This window comes from Astatotilapia calliptera, chromosome 11, assembly GCF_964374335.1.
Source record: "Astatotilapia calliptera chromosome 11, fAstCal68.1, whole genome shotgun sequence".
Classification (NCBI taxonomy): domain Eukaryota; kingdom Metazoa; phylum Chordata; class Actinopteri; order Cichliformes; family Cichlidae; genus Astatotilapia; species Astatotilapia calliptera.
The window spans coordinates 4527195-4548862 of record NC_137432.1 but is presented as its reverse complement, the minus strand read 5'-3'; the positions used below and the strand labels follow the sequence as shown (position 1 = coordinate 4548862).

Here is a 21668-nt window from a genome sequence, read left to right as displayed (position 1 = left end):
GCCAGTCTGAACGCTATCGAAAAAATGTGTGTTTTCAAAAGTATTTTAAAAACAGGAAACGAAGATGCCTGTCTAATATTTAAAGGCAGCATATCGTTAGCTTCATAGCATAAGTGCCTAAGTCAATGACTTAGGCACTTATGCTATGAAGCTAACGATATTCCAAAGATTTGGGGCCATAACTGAAAAGGCTCGTTCTCTTCTACGTTTAAGCCTTGATTTTGGGACAACCAACAGCAGCTGGTCAGCTGATCTAAGGGTCCGTGAAGGAATATAAGGCTGAAGTAACTTGGAAATGTATGGGGGAGCAAGATCCCCCATACATTTCCGAGTTACTTCAGCATTAAGGCATTTATAAACCAGTATTAGGACTTTGATATTAATTCTGTGATGAACAGGAAGCCAATGAAGAGAAGACAGGATAGATGTTACATGTTCATAGCTGTGGGTATCAGTTAAGAGGCGGGCAGCGGCATTTTGAATGAGCTGAAGACGAGCAAGAGATCGTTGGCTGACTCTAAAAAACAGTGCATTACAGTAGTCAAGCCATGTTGAAATAAAGGCATGTATTACCTTCTCCATGTCACGTCTTGACAAAACTGGCTTCAGCTTAGCTATTTGCCTCAGTTGGAAAAAGCCTTTTTGCAACGCTGAACTAATATGTTTGTCCAATTTAAAATCTGCGTCCATAATGACTCCCAAGTTTGTCACATGCTGCTTGATATAAGACCCTAGCCAACCACAATTTACGAGCAGGCTGTATGAAATATTTTTAGGTCTAAATACAATCACCTCCGTTTTACTCTCATTGAAACTCCAAAAGTTCAGAGCCATCCAAGCTTTGATATCTTCAAGGCAGTTCAAAAGGATTTGGATGGAGCCTGGGCCATTTGGTGCTAAAGGCAAATAAATTTGGCAGTCGTCTGCGTAGCAGTGAAAGGATATTTCGTGTTTTCTAAAAATAGACCCCAAAGGGAGCAGGTATAATAAAAGAAGAAGAGGGCCAAGGATTGATCCCTGGGGCACCCCACAAGGAAGGGGGGCTGAGGTGGACTCAAAATTTTCAACTTTAACACTAAACGTTCTTTCACTCAAATATGAGTGAAGCAGATGCAGTGCTGCACCTTTAATGCCAACCAGGTGTTTCAAACGAGAGATAAGAATATTGTGGTCAACAGTGTCAAACGCTGCAGTAAGATCTAAAAGCACAAGGATCACGGAACTTTCACAATCAGTAGCTAAAAAGATATCGTTAAAAACACGTAAAAGTGCTGTTTCAGTGGAATGTAGATGTTTAAAACCAGACTGAAAGGAGGGTCAGAGTCAGAGGTAAGTGACGGAGTCAGAGGTAAGTGATGAAAGTGACGGACAAGGTAAGCTGACATCAAGCTGACTGTTGTAACTGACATCAGACGCCGGAGATTAAAGCGAATGGTAGTTTACATTTCAGTATTACCAAATACACTTATCAATTGTCTTATAACTAACAACATTTGTCTAAATCATCTCCAACACCCTGGAGAACAACGGGGAGAGTTTAGAGGATCTCCAAGATTGCATTGATCAGTGCTTCCAGTATCTCATGATGAAGAAGGTCCAGAGTGCAGCTTCCCCGGCCAAACCTGACACGCCGTCGTCAAAAAGACTTCACCCTGCAGATTCCCCCGGCACAACATCGCCAGCCAGCAAAGATATTGTCGACATATTGGAGTCAATCGACCAACGATTGTCCAGTTTCGATGAAAGGCTGTCCTTGGTGGAGATTCTTCACCGGGAATTTAAATCCTTGCGAGAATCCCTGGAGTTCAGCCAGCAGCAGGTGGAAACGCTCGCTGCTGAAAATGCCACGCTAAGGGAGTCGGTGAAATGTCTCACAGACAATGTTACCCAGCTAAATAGAGAAAATAAAAAAATAAAAGAAACAGTTATTGATCTACAAGCTCGTGGCATGCGAGATAATCTCGTATTTTCTGGTATTCCAGAAGCCGCTGGAGAAGACGCGGAGACTATGGTAAAAAGCTTCATCAAAACCCACCTGAAGCTGCCGGAGGACACGGTGAAGAACATCGCCTTTGATAGGGTGCATCGCATCGGCCCCATGCGGGCAGCGGCCGGGAGACCACGTCCTATTGTGGCCACATTCGGCCACTTCAAACAAAAGGAACAGGTGAAAAGCCACGGCAGGGAATTAAAAGGAACGGACTTCAGCGTGAACGACCAGTTTCCCAAAGAGATCCTGGAATGACGCAGGGTCCTCTTCCCAATCCAACGCGGCTTCATCCAGAAGGGCTCCCGCGCTGTCATTGCTGTGGACCGGCTGTACGTGGACGGACAGCTTCACCGTGATCCCGACATCACTCCGTGGCTGTATTAACTTCACACCAGATAAGAATCCGCTACACCCTTTCCCTATCCACTCACACTAACTTGCATTAACATCTGTTTAACTCAAATCGCATCTTAAGTGTAATATCATAGCAAAATTTACACCGTCACTCTCCGTCAATGGTTTAATTGGATTGTTTCCGTTTTTTTTCTTCTCGTTTTTTTCCCCGTCTTTTTCCCCCTCTTGTTTTTATGCTGCTCACCCTTGTCCTTGGTTTCTTCCTTTTTTTATTTTCTTTCACTGCTTCGATCACCTGCTTCCACACACATCCACAATCAACATCCTTTATTTCGACACATACGCACAGCACGATCATGCAAAATCATGCGCTCAACGACAGCGCATTTACATCAGTCAGACAGCGCACACAGACCTATAGGATACACACACTTAAGCCAAGCGTACTCATATTAGTAAATATGCACACATATAGTCAAACTCAGGGAGCATCTCGCCACACATTTTTTCTCTCTCTCCTTCTCTTTATTTATCAACAAGTGATGTATTCTCTCCACCTGTCTAAGCGACACACACAGCGTACACCCCTAGTTATACACAGACATCTATGGGCGCACTAAGGTTTGTTACATGGAATATAAATGGAGCTGGCTCCAGAGAACAGGCAGATGTTGTCCTTTTACAAGAGACCCACAGACCTCTTAGAGGTTCAAATGAACTTAAAACACCTGAGTTTCCTAATGTGTTCTCAGCTTGTTATAATTCTAGACAAAGGGGAGTAGCAATTTTAATACATAAAAATATTAATTTCACAGTACTCGATACAGTTATAGATCCAGAGGGCAGATTCTTAATCATTAAACTATCTATATGTGATAAAAAGCTATGTATTGTAAGTGTATATGGTCCAAATGTTGATGATCCCTCATTCTTTCACGGTTTTTTCAGTGCACTCTCTGAACACTTAGATGGCACACTTGTTCTTGGAGGCAACCTCAACCTTGGACTAAATGAAGAAATAGATAGGCTCAGTACAGCAGGAACTCGCCGCAATTGGCAGTCCACAAATATAATCAAACACCATATGAGCGACTCTTTGCGATGCATGGCGCTCCCTTCACCCCACCAGTAAGGAATATACTTTTTTCTCACATGTTCATCACTCCTACTCTCGTCTGGATTATTTTTTTGGTCAGCAGCTCACTGCTGAGTAGCATTTCAGACACTGAGATTCACCCTATAGCTGTTAGCGATCATGCTCCTTTATCTTTAACACTAATGCACAAGAATAATACTACGCCAAGTAAAATACATCACTACTTAAAGATGAAGACTTTATTAAATATTTTAAAAAAGAGTGGACTTCATATTTAGACTATAATGACACTCCCGGAACTTCAGCATCTGTTCTATGGGAAGCAAAGCTGTAATGAGAGGTAAAATAATTTCTTTCTCATCACATAAAAAGAAAGAAGAAAACAAAAATATTAAGGAATTAGAAAAAAACATTACATCACTAGAAGAAGCCTACGTGTCCCACCAAGATCAGGAAACATTGAACAAAATATGCAAAACAAAACTAGAATTAAATGAGATGATTGATAAAAAAAAAAACAAAATTCTTAGTACAAAGACTACGCTTTCAAAATTATGAACATGGTAATAAATCCGGTCAATTTCTAGCAAACCAGCTAAAAATAAATAAATAAAGAACAACTATAGGTGCTGTTCAAGATTCATCTGGGAACACAATATATGACCCGAAACAAACAAACAACATTTTCAGGGATTTCTATAAAACGTTGTATTCACCACAAATAAACCCATCTAAAAATGAAATTGATCAGTTTTTGGACAACATAACTCTTCCAAAATTATTAGACACTCAAGCAATGGCACTGGATTCACCACTGACACCAGGTGAACTCCAGGAAGCCCTGATAAGTATACCCAATAATAAGGCTCCAGGTCCAGACGGCTTTCCTGCAGAATTCTACAAAGAATTCTGGTCGATTCTAGCACCAGTTTTTTACAGAACGTTGTTGGAAATCAAAGAAAAGGGCTGACTTCCACCAAATATGAATTCTGCAAACATTAATCTCCTGCTAAAACCAGGCAAAAACCCTGTATATCCCTCAAGCTATCGTCCAATATCCCTTATAAATGTAGACCTTAAAATAATCTGCAAAGCTCTCTCAAAGAGACTAGAGAAAATAACCCCCCTCTTAATTCATCCTGACCAAACTGGTTTCATAAAAGGTAGGCACTCATCAAAAAATACATGCAGATTACTTAATTTGATAGACTACTCATACAGTAAAAACCTTGAAACTACAATATTTTCTTTAGATGCATTAAAAGCATTTGACAGAGTTAACTGGAAATTTCTATTTGCAACTTTACACTAATTTGGTTTTGGATCCTCTTTCATAAACTGGTTAAAAATATTATATAATTCCCCAACAGCTTGTGTCAAAACAAATGACCAAACATCCTCAAGCTTCTGTCTCCTGAGGGGCACCAGGCAGGGATGCCCACTTCCCCCTTCACTGTTTGCAATTTTTATTGAACCACTAGTAGCAGCAATTAGACAGAATTCAGTAATGAAGGGCATAAAATGCAAGAACGTGGAACACAAAATCAGCCTTTATGCGGATGATGTGTTACTTTTTCTCCAAAACTCACAAACCAATATCTCTGGGGTGATTGAATTGATAAACTCTTTTGCAAGAATATCAGATATTAACTGGTCAAAATCTACACTCCTTCTGATTAATTGCTCCTTCCATAATTCTTCTTCTACACCACTGCAATGGGGAAATATAAAATATTTAGGTATTAATGTTTCTCCCAAGCTTGTAGTGTTTTCATAAGCTTAAAAACACTACAAAAGACCAAGGATAAAGGAGGATTAGTACTACCTAACTTTCAGCACTACTTCTTAGCCAACAGGCTTCAGTTTATCTCAGGATGGCTAAAACATACCTTCTTAGATGAACCTTGGCTAGATGTAGAACAAGCACTTTGCAATAATATAGAGATTTCAGATCTATCATTTATCAGCTCAAACATCCAACGACATGAATGCTTCAAAAGCATCAACATCAGCTCTTCTCTGACAGCATGGTGGGTGTTTCTAAAATTGAGTCTTCATTAATCCCATGCAAACGTACACCTATCTGGAACAACCCTGACATATTACAAAACAATAATATGATAAACTTTTCAGATTGGAGTGGTAAAGGAATCAAATATTTAGAACATATATTAGAAGGAACAGAATTTATTTCATTTGACAGACTAGTTACACAATATGGGATCAACAAGAAAAGATTTTTAGAATATCAACAAATTAAATCCATAGTAAAAATGAAATTTAAACCGGGTCAAGTTGAACTACAAACACCACCAAGTGTGGTTCAATTTCTTACTCTTAAAGCCCCCAAATTACTTTCCAAAAGATAAAGAATGCTTTCTAAAACAGATGAATCAATATCACTTCCTATTGCAAAATGGGAAGCGGATTTATCAGTTAACTTAGACCTAAACTTCTGGTCTCAGATTTGCTTAAAAACCTTTCATCTAATTAGAAATCCCAGTCTTCAATTAATTCAATACAAAATACTACATAGAGTGCACTATACAGGTCATCGGATGTTCAAGATGGGCTTTACGTCTACCAACAACTGCTCACACTGCCAAACCAATTCACCGGACATTTATATCCACGCTCTTTGGTTCTGTCCACCAGTTCAGAAGTTTTGGTGCGAGATATGTGAAGACTTATCAAAGTGTCTGAAATGTAACATTCCAGCTTCCCCTTTAGTGTGTTTGTTGGGCAGCTTAGATAATGTCACTACAGATAAGAATATAGCCCATATGGTTTTCACTGCCCTATGCATAGCCAAGAAAACAGTCCTCATGAACTGGAAAAATAAAAATAATCTTAATTCTAACAAATATAGAAATTATCTATTAGATTAGTGTTGATACAGCCTCTGCCACCACATCAGATCAATTGCTCTGGGCTCCTTTGATTAGCTCCATCACCTAGTGGGGGTGGGGGGTCATAGTTTGGTCCCACCTTCGCTGTTGTGATTGGTGTGGGGGTAGGGACAGGCTTAGGGCGTCGGGGGGTTCCCCAGGAGCATCTTCCTTGGAGGGCACAACCCGGGGTTGCAGAGTGAGTTCTTCAGGAACTCACTCTGCAGGAGGGGGAGATACAGGAGAGGTGGAGAAAGATCTCAGTCTGGGCGTCTATTGTCTTGTGTAGTCTGGAAGATGAGTGGATGACGGTGTGGGTGCAGTTTTCTCTGTGGTGGGGCCGGGCGGTACTGTTATGATGGGCCCCGGTCCGGATGGGCCTGGGCCCCCTTTCCCTGGCGAGTTGCAGAGTATGGGGGTGCCTACTGGGGTCAGCGTGGGAGCTGGCCCCAGGGAGGGGTCACTTGCCCCTCCCTTCCTTCCCTCCCCATCTCCAGCTGCCTCCCTCTTCCCGCTCCACCACAATCACCCACACATGCAGGGCCTTGGGGTAAAGGTGTGTCACCAGGGTGCAGGGGAGGCATCCCCCCCTCTGTCCCCTTCTGGCTGCCTGTGCCTCAATTTTATCTCACAACTTAGACATTCACATTACTCACACTCTCATAACACATACATATAGGATCTTGGGGGTGGGCACGCTACACGGAATACAAAAGACCATCAGGGTGTACACCTCACCCCTGGCGTTGTTGCCCACCTCTCAATTTTAAATACATGTAGACATTGAGGGCTATCAGGAGGAGCTATGTGCTTACCTGCTGCTCTCTGGCAGGTAGCTCCATGCCCTCCTGGGTTTTAAAAGGCACCTTAGAACACACATGCATCAACACTACATATGAGCGGGCGGAGGGAGGTTTGGAGTCTTCTCTCACCCCCGCTCTCTGCGACCTGCTGGAGCGGGGGTGCTAAGAGTAGGAGTTGGCCATCCGACTGGGGTTTGGAATGTGGGGCCTCCCTGCTGCTGCGGAGTCGGGGCGGTCTCTTTCTCCCCACCCCAAGGAAAATGGTAACACCACCTGGGTCTGGGTGCAGTTTCCCCCTCCTGGGGCAGGGGTACCTAGACCCGGGGCTAAGAGTACGCTTGGGGAGTGTGATCCTAATGTGATGCACGTATGTAAATCCTGGACCAAATTTCATATAAAATGGTAAACGCTTTTCTAGTCCCTAAGGACCCCAAAGCGCTTCACACTACATTCAGTCATTCACCCATTCACACACACATTCACACACTGGCGATGGCAAGCTACATTGTAGCCACAGCTGCCCTGGGGCGCACTGACAGAGGCGAGGCTGCCGGACACTGGCGCCACCGGGCCCTCTGACCACCACCAGTAGGCAAACACGGGGTTAGTATCTTGCCCAAGGATATTTGGCACACAGCCAGGAGGCAGCCTGGGATCGAACCACCGACCATGTGGCATGTTGACTCCTATGACAAACTGAAGCCTTTTGGAATCTGTATAAATGGAGCTATTGATGGCTTTTCGAGAGTTATGATTTGGCTTCATGCCTGTTCAACAAACAATGATCCCAAAGTCATTGCTGGATATTTCATAGCAGAAGTTGAAAAGAGGATGGGAACACCTGCTAGGATTCGCTCTGATCTGGGAACAGAAAATGTCATAATGGCGGAGATGCAACAATTCTTGCGATGGACTATGGATCCGAACGTCAGAAACTGTTTTATTACTGGATCCAGCAATCACAATCAGCGTATTGAAGGCTGGTGGGCCTTTCTGAGACAACATCATGCTCAGCACTGTATAAATCGTCTCCAGGAACTAAAATACCATGACTGCTTTTCTGGATGTTTTTTGGACAAGCAGCTCATATTGTTTACGTGCCTGAACGTCATCGAGGTATGTAACCATGTTTATATTCTTTTAATGAGTCATTGCGGGGCGACTGTGGCGCTGGGGGTTGGGAAGCGCATCTGTAACTGGAAGGTTGCCGGTTCGATTCCCAGGCTCTCTGTCCTGGTCGTTGTGTCCTTGGGCAAGACACTTTACCCTACCGCCTACTGGTGTTGGCCAGAGGGGCCGATGGCATGATATGGCAGCCTCGCTTCTGTCAGTCTGCCCCAGGGCAGCTGTGGCTACAACTGTAGCTTGCCTCCACCAGTGTGTGAATGTGAGAGTGAATGAATAGTGGTATTGTAAAGCGCTTTGGGTGCCTTGAAAAGTGCTATATAAATCCAATCCATTATTATTAGTGTGTGTGTGTGTTAGAGAGAAAGAGAGACACGGAGAGAGAATAAAAAGTTTGCTTTAACACCCATCATGCACCATCCCTATTATCACTGGGTTCAGGATATGAAAAAAATGCATATTTCACTGGCCAGAAACATAAAATCACACTGTCTAAAACAATTCACTTTTAATAATTACTTCCACAGTATCACGTGTTTACCACTGTTATTCTTGTTGTTGAGTATTTTTGATAAACTCTGTTTTTCTGACTGTCACTGTGTGGTGCTTTTGGGTAACATGTTGAGCCAAGAGAAATGTGTTCTTTTACTGATATGAAATTTTTTAAAATTCTTAATATTTAATAGGAAGAGCTGCAGCAAGTTGCACATATGTGGAACACCCACATAATACGCAGAAGCAGAAATGCTGTTGTTCCAAGTGGACGTCCGATTCTCATGTACACCATCCCTCATCTCTTTGGAGGACAGGATCAGAAAAGACAATCATTATTTTGTTTGGATTGTCGGTTCAAGATAGTAGCAAGCAAGCCTGTCTAAATATATTTAACCAAATCTGTGTACTCCAGTGAAGAATCAAAATTAAAGCAGGTCCTTGTATTAGTATTGCTTTTGTTTTTTTAATATTTTGACTGAGACATTTATGCAAAAAACAGGTGTTTGCTTCCCATCTAAAGAAAACATTTGACATCTGTTTATTAATTGAAATGAGAACATTGAAGTAAATGCTTGAATATGCAAAATGTTTTAAAAATAAATCAGAAAGACGTGCATTGAATAATTTCAACCTTTTGGCATTTCCAATTATTTTTTTAACTGAATTTCTATTATATCTGATTTCTGTTTTAAGACTGTCGAAAAAACATTTTTTGCTGATCCCATATATTCATGAAATATTGTTTTCAATTTTACTGAAACATTGTGCAACTGTTATTCACCCACAAACAGTTTCTTGTAAATAAAAATTCTGCATTATTTAATAATTAACAAACACTGTTAGATGTTAGCCTCCCTTTTATTTGTGTTCAAGGAAAAGAAAACACAGACTCTTGATAAACACTACAAAACTTAACTTGTGTGCCAATTTTCTGTGTCTTTTATTCCAGTCAACTATTGCATCAAACACATTGCCTTCCAAAGTTATTCCCTTAAAATATGTTCTAAACAAATGACTGGTGGAAAGGTAAAAAAAAGATACTTGAAAATAATTAATATTAAATCTTTTGAATTATTACTAAACAAAACATCCCCTCTAGCAGACATCTTGTATCCAACAAAACTGTACCACAGACCTGTGGAAACGACCTTGACACATGATAAGAACTAATAATAAGCATAGTTCACCTCTTGCTGCTAACCATATGAACTTATTAAACATAATTAGTTAAAAGTTTTACTAGTTTAAATGTTAAGTATGAAAATTTAAACTGAAATCTACATATTTCATGGTGGAAACAAATTGATGTTATCCACAATTTTTGAAAATAAATTCAAATATGAAAAAAAGAATGTTTGGGGTTTTTTTTGTTTGTTTTTTTTTTTGGGGGGGGGGGGGGGGGGTTACTAATAAAACACTTCCCTGAAATTTAAGCTCTTTCTTTTTTTATACAATGATGTGTTTCCTGTTTGTGGGTTTAACAAACTTTATAGCTTCATAGCCAGTCATTGTTAGTGCAAACCTTTTATTCTTTGGTTTAAACATGATGGACTTTAATCAAGCTATGCTGAACTCATAAGAGCTTTTAGCAGCCAAAACATTGTCCAGTTCATTTCGTAGTTCTGGGTAGGACGTGTATGTCCATGGTAGTTCCAGAAGAGGCCCGCCTGTGTGTGCCACAGGTCGTCGTGCCAGTCCATCCACAGGCGTGAACAGTACCTCAACCTTGTCAACACAGATGACATCTGACCCAGTAAGAAACCTGAACATCCTTCTGAGCCCTGTATCTTCAAGTCCTCTGATGTACTGGTGCAGAAATCTGAAGCTCTGCTTCTCTGCTTGAGTGGTGGGAGAGACAGTAAGCAACTTCAAAAGCTTTCTCGTTGTTGGCTTTTTATCTTCATACATTAGTAGGACATCTTGTGGGCTTTGAAAAGCTTTTAGGAAGTGGCTTGCAACTAAGGACATTTTCTCTGCGGCATATGCTGGTTTTTGGATTAATTGTTTGTGTGCGACTTTCAGTAGGCCTTTTAAGTTCTCTTTGGTTGGAAGCACTGATACATCCAGGCGATCCATGAGATCCAGCACTTCATCCCTGTCTTCATCTGAAAGATCTTCTTTTAGTGCCCTTTTTATCTGATCTCTATCTGATTGACTTAGGTAAAAGAGAAGACTTTCAAACAGCAGATCATCTGATACTTGATTCTCACCGAAGATGAGTGCCACTGTGAAAACAGGAGCAAGGCGACAAGGGAAATATCCATGGTCTTGAAATCCCTTCAGTAAAATTCTACCCATGGATTTCCACTCTTCTTCCTGCCATTTAGGAAACAGTGATGGCACTCTGAACTCCTCTCCTTCAGCTGTGTTGTCCACAAACTCTGACCAAAATGCAGCATACACATCTCTTGATACACCGTCTGCATCAGCTCCTTTTTCATCAATGTAGGTGTATTTTAGAGGTTGTATGAGGAGTGCTGGATCTTTGAACTGGCTGATCATCTCCTCCAGAATAGTAACCCTGTGAAGTTTGATGGTAACGCAGACAATCATATGATCCTGCAGAGCTTATTGCTTCATTGCTTATAGATGTATCTGGACTACTGACTGCTGTGTTTGTTGGAGGAAGTGTAATGGATGTGATGACCAGATCATCTTCCTCAAACTGCAGGAATGGTTCATCTATTACAGTGTCATCAAGTTGACAAGACAGAGGCTCTCCAAGGGAGGGTCCAATCATTACCTCAGATGTGTCTAATAATACATCTTCATCAGCATTCCTAGATTCTGATGATGAGACCACAACAGTGTGAGAAGCTTCTTCATCTCCTTGATGTGAGTCAGTCAGTTGTGTAACATTGTTTACATGTGTTTTCCCTCTATCATAAACTTCTTCATCATCTTCATCATTGGAAAATCTTCTTGTGCACAAGTAAAATCTCAACATTCCCATTTTAAGTGCTGAGTAGAGTTCTCCAACTCTGACATCTCCACCAAATACAGCCTCTTCCTGATAGTCTAATATGTCATGACCAGTGTTGGGACTAACGCGTTATTAAGTAACGCGTTACAGTAACTACGTTATTATTGTGGTAACGAGCACGGTAACTAGTTATTATGCCAAAATCAGGAACGCGTTAGTCGTTACTGGGATTTAGATAGGCTCGTTACTCGTTACTTCGTGTGGTGGCTATCACGGAGCTTCCACAGATTCAGTAACATTAGCAAGTGGTGGAGGCCAGCAGGTGGATGAAGGAAAAGGGACGCAGAAGGAAAAGAGACCCGAGGCGGCCGCCGGTCCAAGTATCAGGTGAACTGAACTTCAGGTAAGAAGTTATGACCTGCAGTCTATCTGGGTCAGATATAAACCAAGTTTAGGTGGAGTTTATTTTCGTTATTCTGACTTTTTCTGTACTGCGTGCTAGCTAGCATGACGGAGTTTCTATACAGCTGGGTGGTGCTATGAAGTTAATGAAGTTGAACTTTATTTTGTTCATAAGTTATTAGAGTTGCCAACCGTCCCGTCTGGTATTCAGAGAAAATATTACGCGTTTCTTATTGAGGTGAAAGGGAACAGTTTGTCCCGTAATTCAGCTACAATGAAAAAGACACAAAGCTGGAGTTATTCTGTGTCTTTGCTGCACAGCTGCCTCTTCTTCTTTCATTCTCACCCCTCCCTCTCCCGTTTCTACTTCAATCATGAAACCTGATCAATGATCAGCTGATCGGCTCTCTTGTTTGTTTATCGCCCACTTTGCGCCTTAAGAGGAACCAGCGGATGTCGCGCTAAACAACAGCAGCACTTTTAAGCTTGATCAGCTGTTGTTAGAATTTATTTAATATTAATTTCTAGTATCAGCTGATGTTTGCTGGAGCCACAGCTGCAAAAAAGCTGCTGGTCATGATGTCGGTTTGTATATCTGGTGAGAGGGAAACATGAAGATGAAACCAGGAGATGTCCTTACTGGATCATCAGAGCTGTGATGGAGAAACAGGTTTACCTTTTAGCTGACATGAATGAGTTGAAGGGAAGTTATGAACTGTTTCTGAGAGACAAATAACCCCAGGATCCTTTTTTAGGTAGCTGACAGCTGGTAACTGTGCAGGGGCGGGTCTAGCAAAGTGTTGCCAGGGGGGCATGTAGGGCATTAACAGGGAGAGGTGGGCACAAAGAAATACTTTTCTTTCTTATTCTCATTTAAAATGTCTAGCTTTTAAAAAATAATTATCTGAGTCTTACAACAAACGATTGATAGATTGATGCATATATACCATCAAAACAGTGAACATCACTGTCACAACAGCGTTTGTTTTCATTCAAAGGCTTTATGATTTTTCCTATAATGGTGGGCGGTCTCTAGTCAAAATGCCCGGGACGATTTTTTTTTTCCCAGTCCAGCCCTGTATGCAGCTCATCTGCAGTCTGGTGTTACCTACATCTTCCTATTCAGAAGGCAGAATTTCCGAGTTCTGAGTACAATCAAAGCACCACGACTGCAGTTTTTGTGTTGGATGTAAAAGGCGCACATGACGCTGTGACGTAGGCTAGAATCATGGCAGCAGTCAATGACGGTCCAGGCGTGGGATTTCTCTCGTGGAAATATACACATTATCTTTTCCTATCTATTGGTAGGTGGCACAGTGCACTTGTGGCAAGTAAGCAAGCTAGAAGACTGGCAAAGTTATGGAAGAAACACATTAACAAGAGAATTCTGAGTAAAACCAAAGTTACTTTCCCTAGTAACTAGTTACTTTGAAAGTAACGAGTAACTTGAAGTAACTGAGTTACTTTTGAGAGAAGTAACTAGTAATGTAACTAAGTTACTATTTTAAAGTAACTTACCCAACACTGGTCATGACTGAACACCTCCCATCTTCCAAAATTGCTTTTTCCACTTGGAAAGAAAAGATCTTTAGCATACTGTAATATGTCAGCTTTTTTGGAGTCTTTGGGCACATCAAAGGTCCTTGTTCCTCCTCCTCTGCACTTTCTCACTTGCTTACCTTCATGGATCCACCCTAACTCAATTTTTCGAGTCTTTTTCTCAGCCCATTTGTTGTTTTTTGCATATGTTCTTTTTCTCTTAGAAACAAATGCCTCCTCATGATCAGGTTTCTTCTCATTTTCATTGATTCCCATCTTTTCCTTCAATTTTTCAAGCAATGAGTTTTTTCTTGATTCCTTAGTACTTGCACCACTGTTTTCCAAGCAGAACTGTCTGGCAGCTATCCGATCACCATATGTTGGGATGTAACCAGACAGGGTCTTGTCTTCCATGAAATCAATCACTGTGGGATCAATCTGTAATAACAGAGATATTTATTAGTATACAGAAGTACAAGGTATACCTGCTGCCACACCACATGAGGTACCTCACTAAAGAAATGTATGTAAATTTCACATGTGTTTTGATAATTGTCTATTATTATTTTAGTGGCAGCCATCGATATTTAGCATTTATTCTTTTCCTCTCTTTATGCCAGCAACATTAATCAGATTCTCTAACATGTCATTAATAGAAATATTACAGTATATACAATGCCCACTTTTGAAAAAGTAAATTAGTATTCACGTATCTTTCAGTTGCACAGTGCACAAAGGGTTTAACTCATTGTTTTTTTAAATTGAAGCCAAATATCAATATAAGCACAGTTTAATTCATTTGTTTTATATAAACAAGGAAACATTGTGCATCACATAATATAGTGATATATTTAAGAAACCTGGAATCTGCATAGGGTTAATTAGTAACAATTAATAACCGTGGTCATAACAACGACCCAGGGTTATACAGTGGGTTAATTTGTTTTACATTCTCGATTCCATATAGAGCCACACCAATGCAGCCTACCGTTACGTCCTCACGCAGTCAAAGCGAGAGAAGCGAAAAGCGCTGTGGTTGCTAACTTAGCAATATGTCACATTTTTAGATGCTGTAACTTCGTAAAAAGCGAGTTTTACAAATTTCCCCCTTGAGAGAGCACTTACGCGTTCTTGTAGCATTCATAAGAGACAGTCCTCAGGTACACCACGATTCCGAAGAAATCTCAGAAGTGGGCTATCAGTGTTTGTGTCTATGTTGAAAGCAGGGCATTGAAAGTTAAGTGCCAGTTCTGAAGAGCGTGAGCTCTCCACATCTACCATGGATTTGGGTTCCCGAACGCAACGCGTTTTACATTCTTACAATAAAAAATGTTATTCTAATGGTACCTTTTTTTTACATTTGTACAATATATGATTACGTTCGTACAATATGATAATTATATTGTACGAACGTGATAATTATGTATATTGTAATAACGTGATGTTATGTTGTTCAAACGTGAAAAGTATATTGTTAGAACAATAAACTTTTCACATTATAACGTGATATACTTCTATTTTCCTTTTGCCTGGGTGGCAGCTCTACGCTTCCGTAGAAGAGAGCAACAGTGGAAGAATTAAATATTCGACAGCACCTGGGTGGAGCACGAGCTTTAAACTCATGCACAAGAGAAATGTCAAATAAAACAGGTTTGTGATCAGAAAACACGGAATCCCCAATTTCCAAATTAAAAACAGATAAACCGCACGATAACACCAGGTCAAGAGTGTGCCCCTGCTGGTGTGTAGGGCCTTGTACAAACTGCACAAAGTTAAAAGATTGAATAAGATTTAAAAACTCCTGAGCAAGCAGTCCATCAGAGCAACAGACATGAATATTAAAATCACCAACTATTAAAATCCGATCATATTTAGGCACAATGTCAGCCAAGAAACATGAAAAGTCATTCAAAAAGTCTTTGTTAAACTTCGGTGGTTGGTAGATTACTGCACACCCAACCGGTTGAAATGTCCCAGTTCAATTATCAAAAGTTCAAAACTGGAGGGGGAACCGGTACATGGAGTTGTTTGCAATTAAAGTTATTTTTAAAAACTGTCAATATTCCTCCTCCTCTACCTGATATCCTTGGAGCATTTAAAAATGAGCAGTCAGAGGGCAATATTTCAGAAATGAAGCTAGACTCACCCATTTTCATCCATGTCTCAGTCACAAAAAGGAGATCCAATCCATTTGAAGAAAATAAATCATTTAAGACAAATGTTTTACTTGCTATGGACCCGGCATTTATTAAAACCCATCCTCGTTGGAGCTGGAGTCTGGGCGGAAGTTGTCTGTGAAGCCCAACTTAATGGGCGCAAATTCACAAAGTTTATTCCACAACGCCCAAGACGTGAAAAACACCGGCGAGCAGGCTCACGTCCACTCGAGCGTACGACAGGAACCAGACAAGGAGCAACATGATCCAGGAGATGCCTTGGGATGCGATGGAATAGACTATAATCCACTGGAGCAGCTGCTAGAGAAAAAGTAAGGCAAGCTTTAAGCTTCACTAGCCGACCGGCACGTTTACCGCGGCGTCTGCGACGATGCGTTGGAGCAGGAGGAAGTGCTCCGCGTAGCAGGTAAGAAGGAACATCAGGAACATCAGCCAGGGATAGGGGATACCCTGTTGTTTGTCCTTGCTGATTTGTCAGAAAATATTAAAGATCCAAAAGTTTTTAGCGTTCATATACCAGTCGCGAGTTGATTTGGGTGGCACAAATTGTAAAAAACAAAACAAACAAAAACAAATTGACAGAGACAGACGGCAAGCCACACACACCGGCGCCAATTGTGTTATGATAAATTACGTAATAACTACAAGAGAAGACTTACCTTTGTGGAAATGCTTGGAGCAGACTAACGTGTGAGCTGGAGTGTTCTGGGACGTTATTTGGTCTTCGAATGGCTGCAATCCAGGCCATCCGTCGCCTCTTTGTTACTTTGGAAACATGGCTCGAACAATTTCTCTTCCACGACAGAATTTGATAAAAAAAAAAAAAACAGCTGGCTTCCCGTGGCTGTCATGCGACCGGCTATTGCGGTTAATAATACAACCGCTTCTTGCCATTTTTTGTGTTTCTTTTTATCGCTGTGTGACTGTTTTCTTGTGAAAGCCTGCGTGCGCTTGTACCATTTGCTCTATTGGTGATTCTAAATTGACACTGTAGGTGTGAGCGGTTGTCAAGTCTCTGTGTTGGCCTTGTGACAAACTGGCAACCTGTCCAGGGTGTGCCCCACCTTTCAGCCTATGGTAGCGGGATAGGCTCCAGCAAACTGTGAATTGAATAAGTGAAAGAGAACAAATGGATGGACTAAAGCTTCATAAGATGCAAGGCTAGGACATCTCTGTCTCACGTGTTTTGTTTCCAACACCAACCTTCACCCCCGAGTGAAAGTAATAAGCCCAGTTTTACAAAAGTGCAATTTTAAATCACTGAAAACTGGAGGTACATAGCTATCCAATTAAATAAAATAGCTTGTGAATTGAATTAATATTTGACATTTAAAAAGCTTTACCACTGGGGATACCAGCTATAGCTACCAATTTATTCCTAATGTACTACTTCATTTTCTGTTAGTTCTATCTATAGCTGTTTTCACACATGCACTGTAGAGCTGAACTTTTGCAGACATTACCAGGAGGAACTGAATGTGACAATGCAAATGTCCAGGTCAGCTTGAATGTGTGCTGCCTTCTTTGTACTCTACTGTACATGCAGTATAGTGTATGTTCCTTAACAAAGACTAGTTAAAATAAATTCATTGCAGGCTGGTTAGCACTATTGTCTTATCAGAGAAGATTGTGGTATAGATTTGAGCACGTCTGCTTGACTTTTTGCTTGAAGGTGTATTCCAGGGATAGGCTGCAGAAATAATACCGTGTCTTGTCTTTTATCAGAGGAAAAAGGTTCTCCTTGTTCTTGTCAGTCAGGAGCCAGAAAAATCAAATGCATCAAAAATTATTGACATTTTTTTCAAAAAAGAAAAAAAGCATAGTAATGTTCTTTATTTTCTGAAATATGTCTTTTATCTCTGCAGTTTCCTGTTACTTATTGGCCTCTATCAAAAACTGATATGGGCTAAAATCTGACAGGGCATATAGCCATTGGTTGATGGAGCTTTTTTTTAGACTGAACCCAAAGGAAATGTCTTTAACCATCAGGCTGCCATCCTGTGTCCTCACTTTTAGTGGTTGCTATTGCATTTATGAAGATTTATCTTCAGAGAATATAGGTGTGATAGGAGAATTTCTTTGATAAAAAGGGAGAGGTGTGGAGATCTTCTAGATGGAGATAAGACTGACCTAGGTTATCGGAGACTTCACACATGTCTTGAATGTCTTTCATCCTCAGGCCAATGACATCCACAAAGTCCTCCACCAGACGGAAAAGCTCTTTGATGTTTGGCCCCAGCTGAGAAAACAGAGACACATGAGAGCAGAATAAAAGAAAAAGGATTATGGATTTGAGGCAAATGTTCTGAAATGCTGTTCGAGCACTTGACACACAAAAGGCCTTTTATAGGAAATCTGGAATTTGAGACAAGTATTGCCATAGCGTCCTGTTTCAGTTCAGTGTCACAATGTCTTATAGCCCACACTACTATAACCAACATGAACATTTACAATTTGTACATCACCATTTTTTCTTTTTGATGACAGGAAATACACTGCAGTTTTGTTCTTATTTTCAATACTGAAGAAAAAGACGGCACACGGTTCTACTGAATGCAGGTGATGAGAAATAAATGGCTGTGATAAAGGCCTCAAGGCTAAAAGCTTGACTTTTTGATTAAATACATTGCAGTGATGCAACATCTGCTATTACATCAAATCACATTTTTTTTAAATGGCAAAATAAGTTAGGAAACCTTACATTTCTAAGCAGGGCTGCCACGGTTGGAGTTAATCACCGCTGACAGAAATGGCTGTGCTACTGTAAAGCTAGTCAGAGGCCAAAAGCAGTTCAAACTCAAAAGGTCTGAACGTTTGCGAGTGCCTTCGCCACAGCCTAGATCAAAGAGGGGCTTCAATATTATGAAAGAATCTGAACCTCATATTGCTTGTAGTATTAAATGGCACAAAAATTATTTTAAAAAGTGCAAATATGAATGAACTATCAGCATGAAAATGCAAAATGCATCTTTTTTAGTTTAATCAGATGTGATTCACTACTCCCCAATGTTGAAGATAATAACGATAGTAAAGTGGTTGAAATGCTAATGCTCGCTCTCCTTCGTGTATTCAGACCATGCTGGGGGAACACAGAGTGTGCCATTTCCATTTTAAGATATCTGAAGCAGTTGGAGTAGAGCAGCTTGTTTTATTTAGCATTATTTCTCTGTCTGCATGCTGAAATTCCTGAGAACAGGCGGATGCTGGACAGCTTGTTGGAGGCACAGAGTGAATAAGTGCAGCAGATGGATGAGTGGGTGTTTGCGTCATTATCTGTAGTTATTTCTGTCTTTCAGCAATTCTCGCATTCCCCTTTCACTTCTCCTCTGTCTGTAAAGACACAGGTGGGCTGTTTGTCCACCTGTGTCTTTGTCATCTCTGCTGCCATCAGGATTTCTCCTTGATTGTTGAAGTTATTATTGCTCACAAAGTTCAAAAGGAGCTGCAATTACAGACAAGGACAGGTCCTATTTTAGAAAGAGAGGCTGATACTAACCAGTTGTGCTTCCTCCCATCTCTCCTTGTTTTCTTCCATCAACAGATTGCTGACTGATTGCACAAAGTTCTGGAAAGGAAAAAAATGATTTGCATTCAGTTTTTTGAAATCCTTCTAGACCCTTCTTAGTGGCTGCCAACTTGGTTATGTAGCAGAATCTGAGGGACAAATATTTGGACAGTTTTTAGCCAGAAATTATAAGTTTGTTGCTATTCAGACAAGGAGAGACTAGAGGATCTTTAAAATCTCACAAAGGACAAAATAGGATTTGCAACTTCATCAGTAAGAAGTAAATACAGCAAAAAAATTTAACTGCATATTTTACAATATACTTTTACTAACGTGTGCTTTTTATTAAGACACAAACTATAAAATTCCAGGATCTGGTGAAGTTTAAAACAGTGCAAATAATATATAAGGCAAGGAAAGGGATGCTCCCAATCGAAATCTTAGAAAGAGAAGGGAGGTATAATTTTAGAGGGAAGCAGAATAAAAAAAAACAAAGAGTAAGAACAACATTGAAAAGGATGTCTATTTCAATAGCAGGAGCTAAATTCTGGAATGAGTTAAAAGAAGAAATAAAAGGTCAGTAGTGATATTAACCAGTTTAAAATAAAACTCAAAAAAGAAATTTTAAATAAGTAAGAATGAAGAAAATGCAATTAACCCAAGACAGCAGTCAAAGTGATTTTTATTTTCTTCTGTAAATTAGCAAATCTAAATATAGTTTTAGTTGAATATGAGAAAATATTTTTTGTAATGTTATGTTCAAAGTTGAAGGCATTGTATACGTTTTTGTTGTTCAAATTTAGATGATGAGGATGTAAACCTGAGGGGGTAGGGCTAAATAAGTATATACTTCTGCCTACTCCTTTTCAAACAACTGCATGGAATGATTTTATGAAATATTGGTGAATGTATATGTTTGAAATAAAAATGAACTGAACTGAACTTTGTAGCCTAGATTGCACGTTGAAATAGAATATCCATTCATCCATCTTTTTTATTCCTCTTATTCTATACATTTGTAGTATAAAACATAGGTTCTATATAAGAAACAGTCAATTTACATTGTTAGGTGGGTATAGGAACACAGCCTTTCCCAGCTGGAGAGCAGAAGGCATCAACTGAATATCAACATGTATAAATTTGTCATCCTGTGTCTTTCACCTCTACCAGGCCACCAGCGACCTGTCTAGGGTCTAGGTTAGGACTGGATTTTTTGTATTATGACTCGTTAGCCGGTGATTGCTCAGATTTATTTTTTATTTTTTGCATTCATTTCAAGTAGTTGCAGCCATCATCAACACAATCAACCACTGGGCAACAAATTTTAATCGCAGGGAGATTGCACAGGGTGGGAGGTAACCTGTGTCCAAAAAACATCATGGTGTAACTCAAATGGTGTGCAAATAACTGCTGTCTAACTTAGAAAGATAGACAGATTGCCAGTGTATTGCAGTCAGTCTGCATGCAAGTCTGAAAGCAACCACGTCTCTTTGGATTAGTGGACTTAACTCTGCTGGTTCTATTCTGTTTATACTCCTGCATGAAAACAAGGTTGCCTTAGTTGCCCAAGTCATTTTGCAGGGACATGGCTATCCTCCAGCCAAGAGGTTGTTTGTAATTACCAACCTGCTCAATCCACAGTTTCCAACCAGTGTTTCGCATTATATGTAGCCATTGTAGGTTTTTTTTTCTGTTTAATACATTTTTATTTGGGTATTCTAAAAGGGCAAAAACTCTATAAAATGAATATTCAATTCAATTCGATTTTATTTATACAGCGCCAAATCACAACAACAGTCATCTCAAGGCGCTTTATATTGTAAGGTAGACCCTTACAATACATAGAGAGAAAAACACAAAAGTCATATGACCCTTTATGAGCAAGCACTTTGGCGACAATGGGAAGGAAAAACTCCCATTTAACAGGAAGAAACCTCCAGCAGAGCCAGGCTCAGGGAGGAGCCGTGACAGGTTGGTGTTAGAGAAGGAGGCACAAAAGAGTTAGACAACAAGACAAAAATCCTAGCTCTAACCCTACATGGGTTGCCAGTGACCTTTTGGATCTTAAGAGATTACCTGTAAGGGAAGAAGACACTTTCACACTGTATTACACGCTGCAGCACAGTGGTAAAACCGTGTACCAGCTCACCCTCGTGTCCTCATTGCTGGGGCTGTAATATGTCCTCCTGAAGATCTCTGTCATGTTCTTCAGCACATCTACAATGGCCAGCAAATCACCACTATAGCTGGTTCCATCACTGGATATTTCCCTCAGCTTTGTCATTACTTCTGATACTCCATCTCCCACAAGGCCACGCTGCGCTTTGGACAGATGCTCCCGAGTCTAGCAGAGAAAGTGGCTTCTGTTAGT

At 40.4% G+C, this 21668-nt stretch overlaps 1 protein-coding gene across 9 annotated transcripts in view; it reads right to left on the bottom strand.

The window, feature by feature from the left end:
* The window catches only part of adgrb1a (adhesion G protein-coupled receptor B1a), a 207871-nt gene that overhangs the window by 82017 nt on the left and 104186 nt on the right, over nt 1–21668 (bottom strand). For all 9 annotated transcript variants that reach the window (XM_080307750.1, XM_026184575.2, XM_026184580.2 and 6 more), the window contains 3 exons: nt 21447–21641; nt 19289–19357; nt 17923–18031 (listed from right to left, as the gene is read on the bottom strand). In XM_080307750.1, the coding sequence (XP_080163876.1) occupies nt 17923–18031; nt 19289–19357; nt 21447–21641 (373 nt within the window). The remainder of the gene's footprint in view (nt 1–17922; nt 18032–19288; nt 19358–21446; nt 21642–21668) is intronic.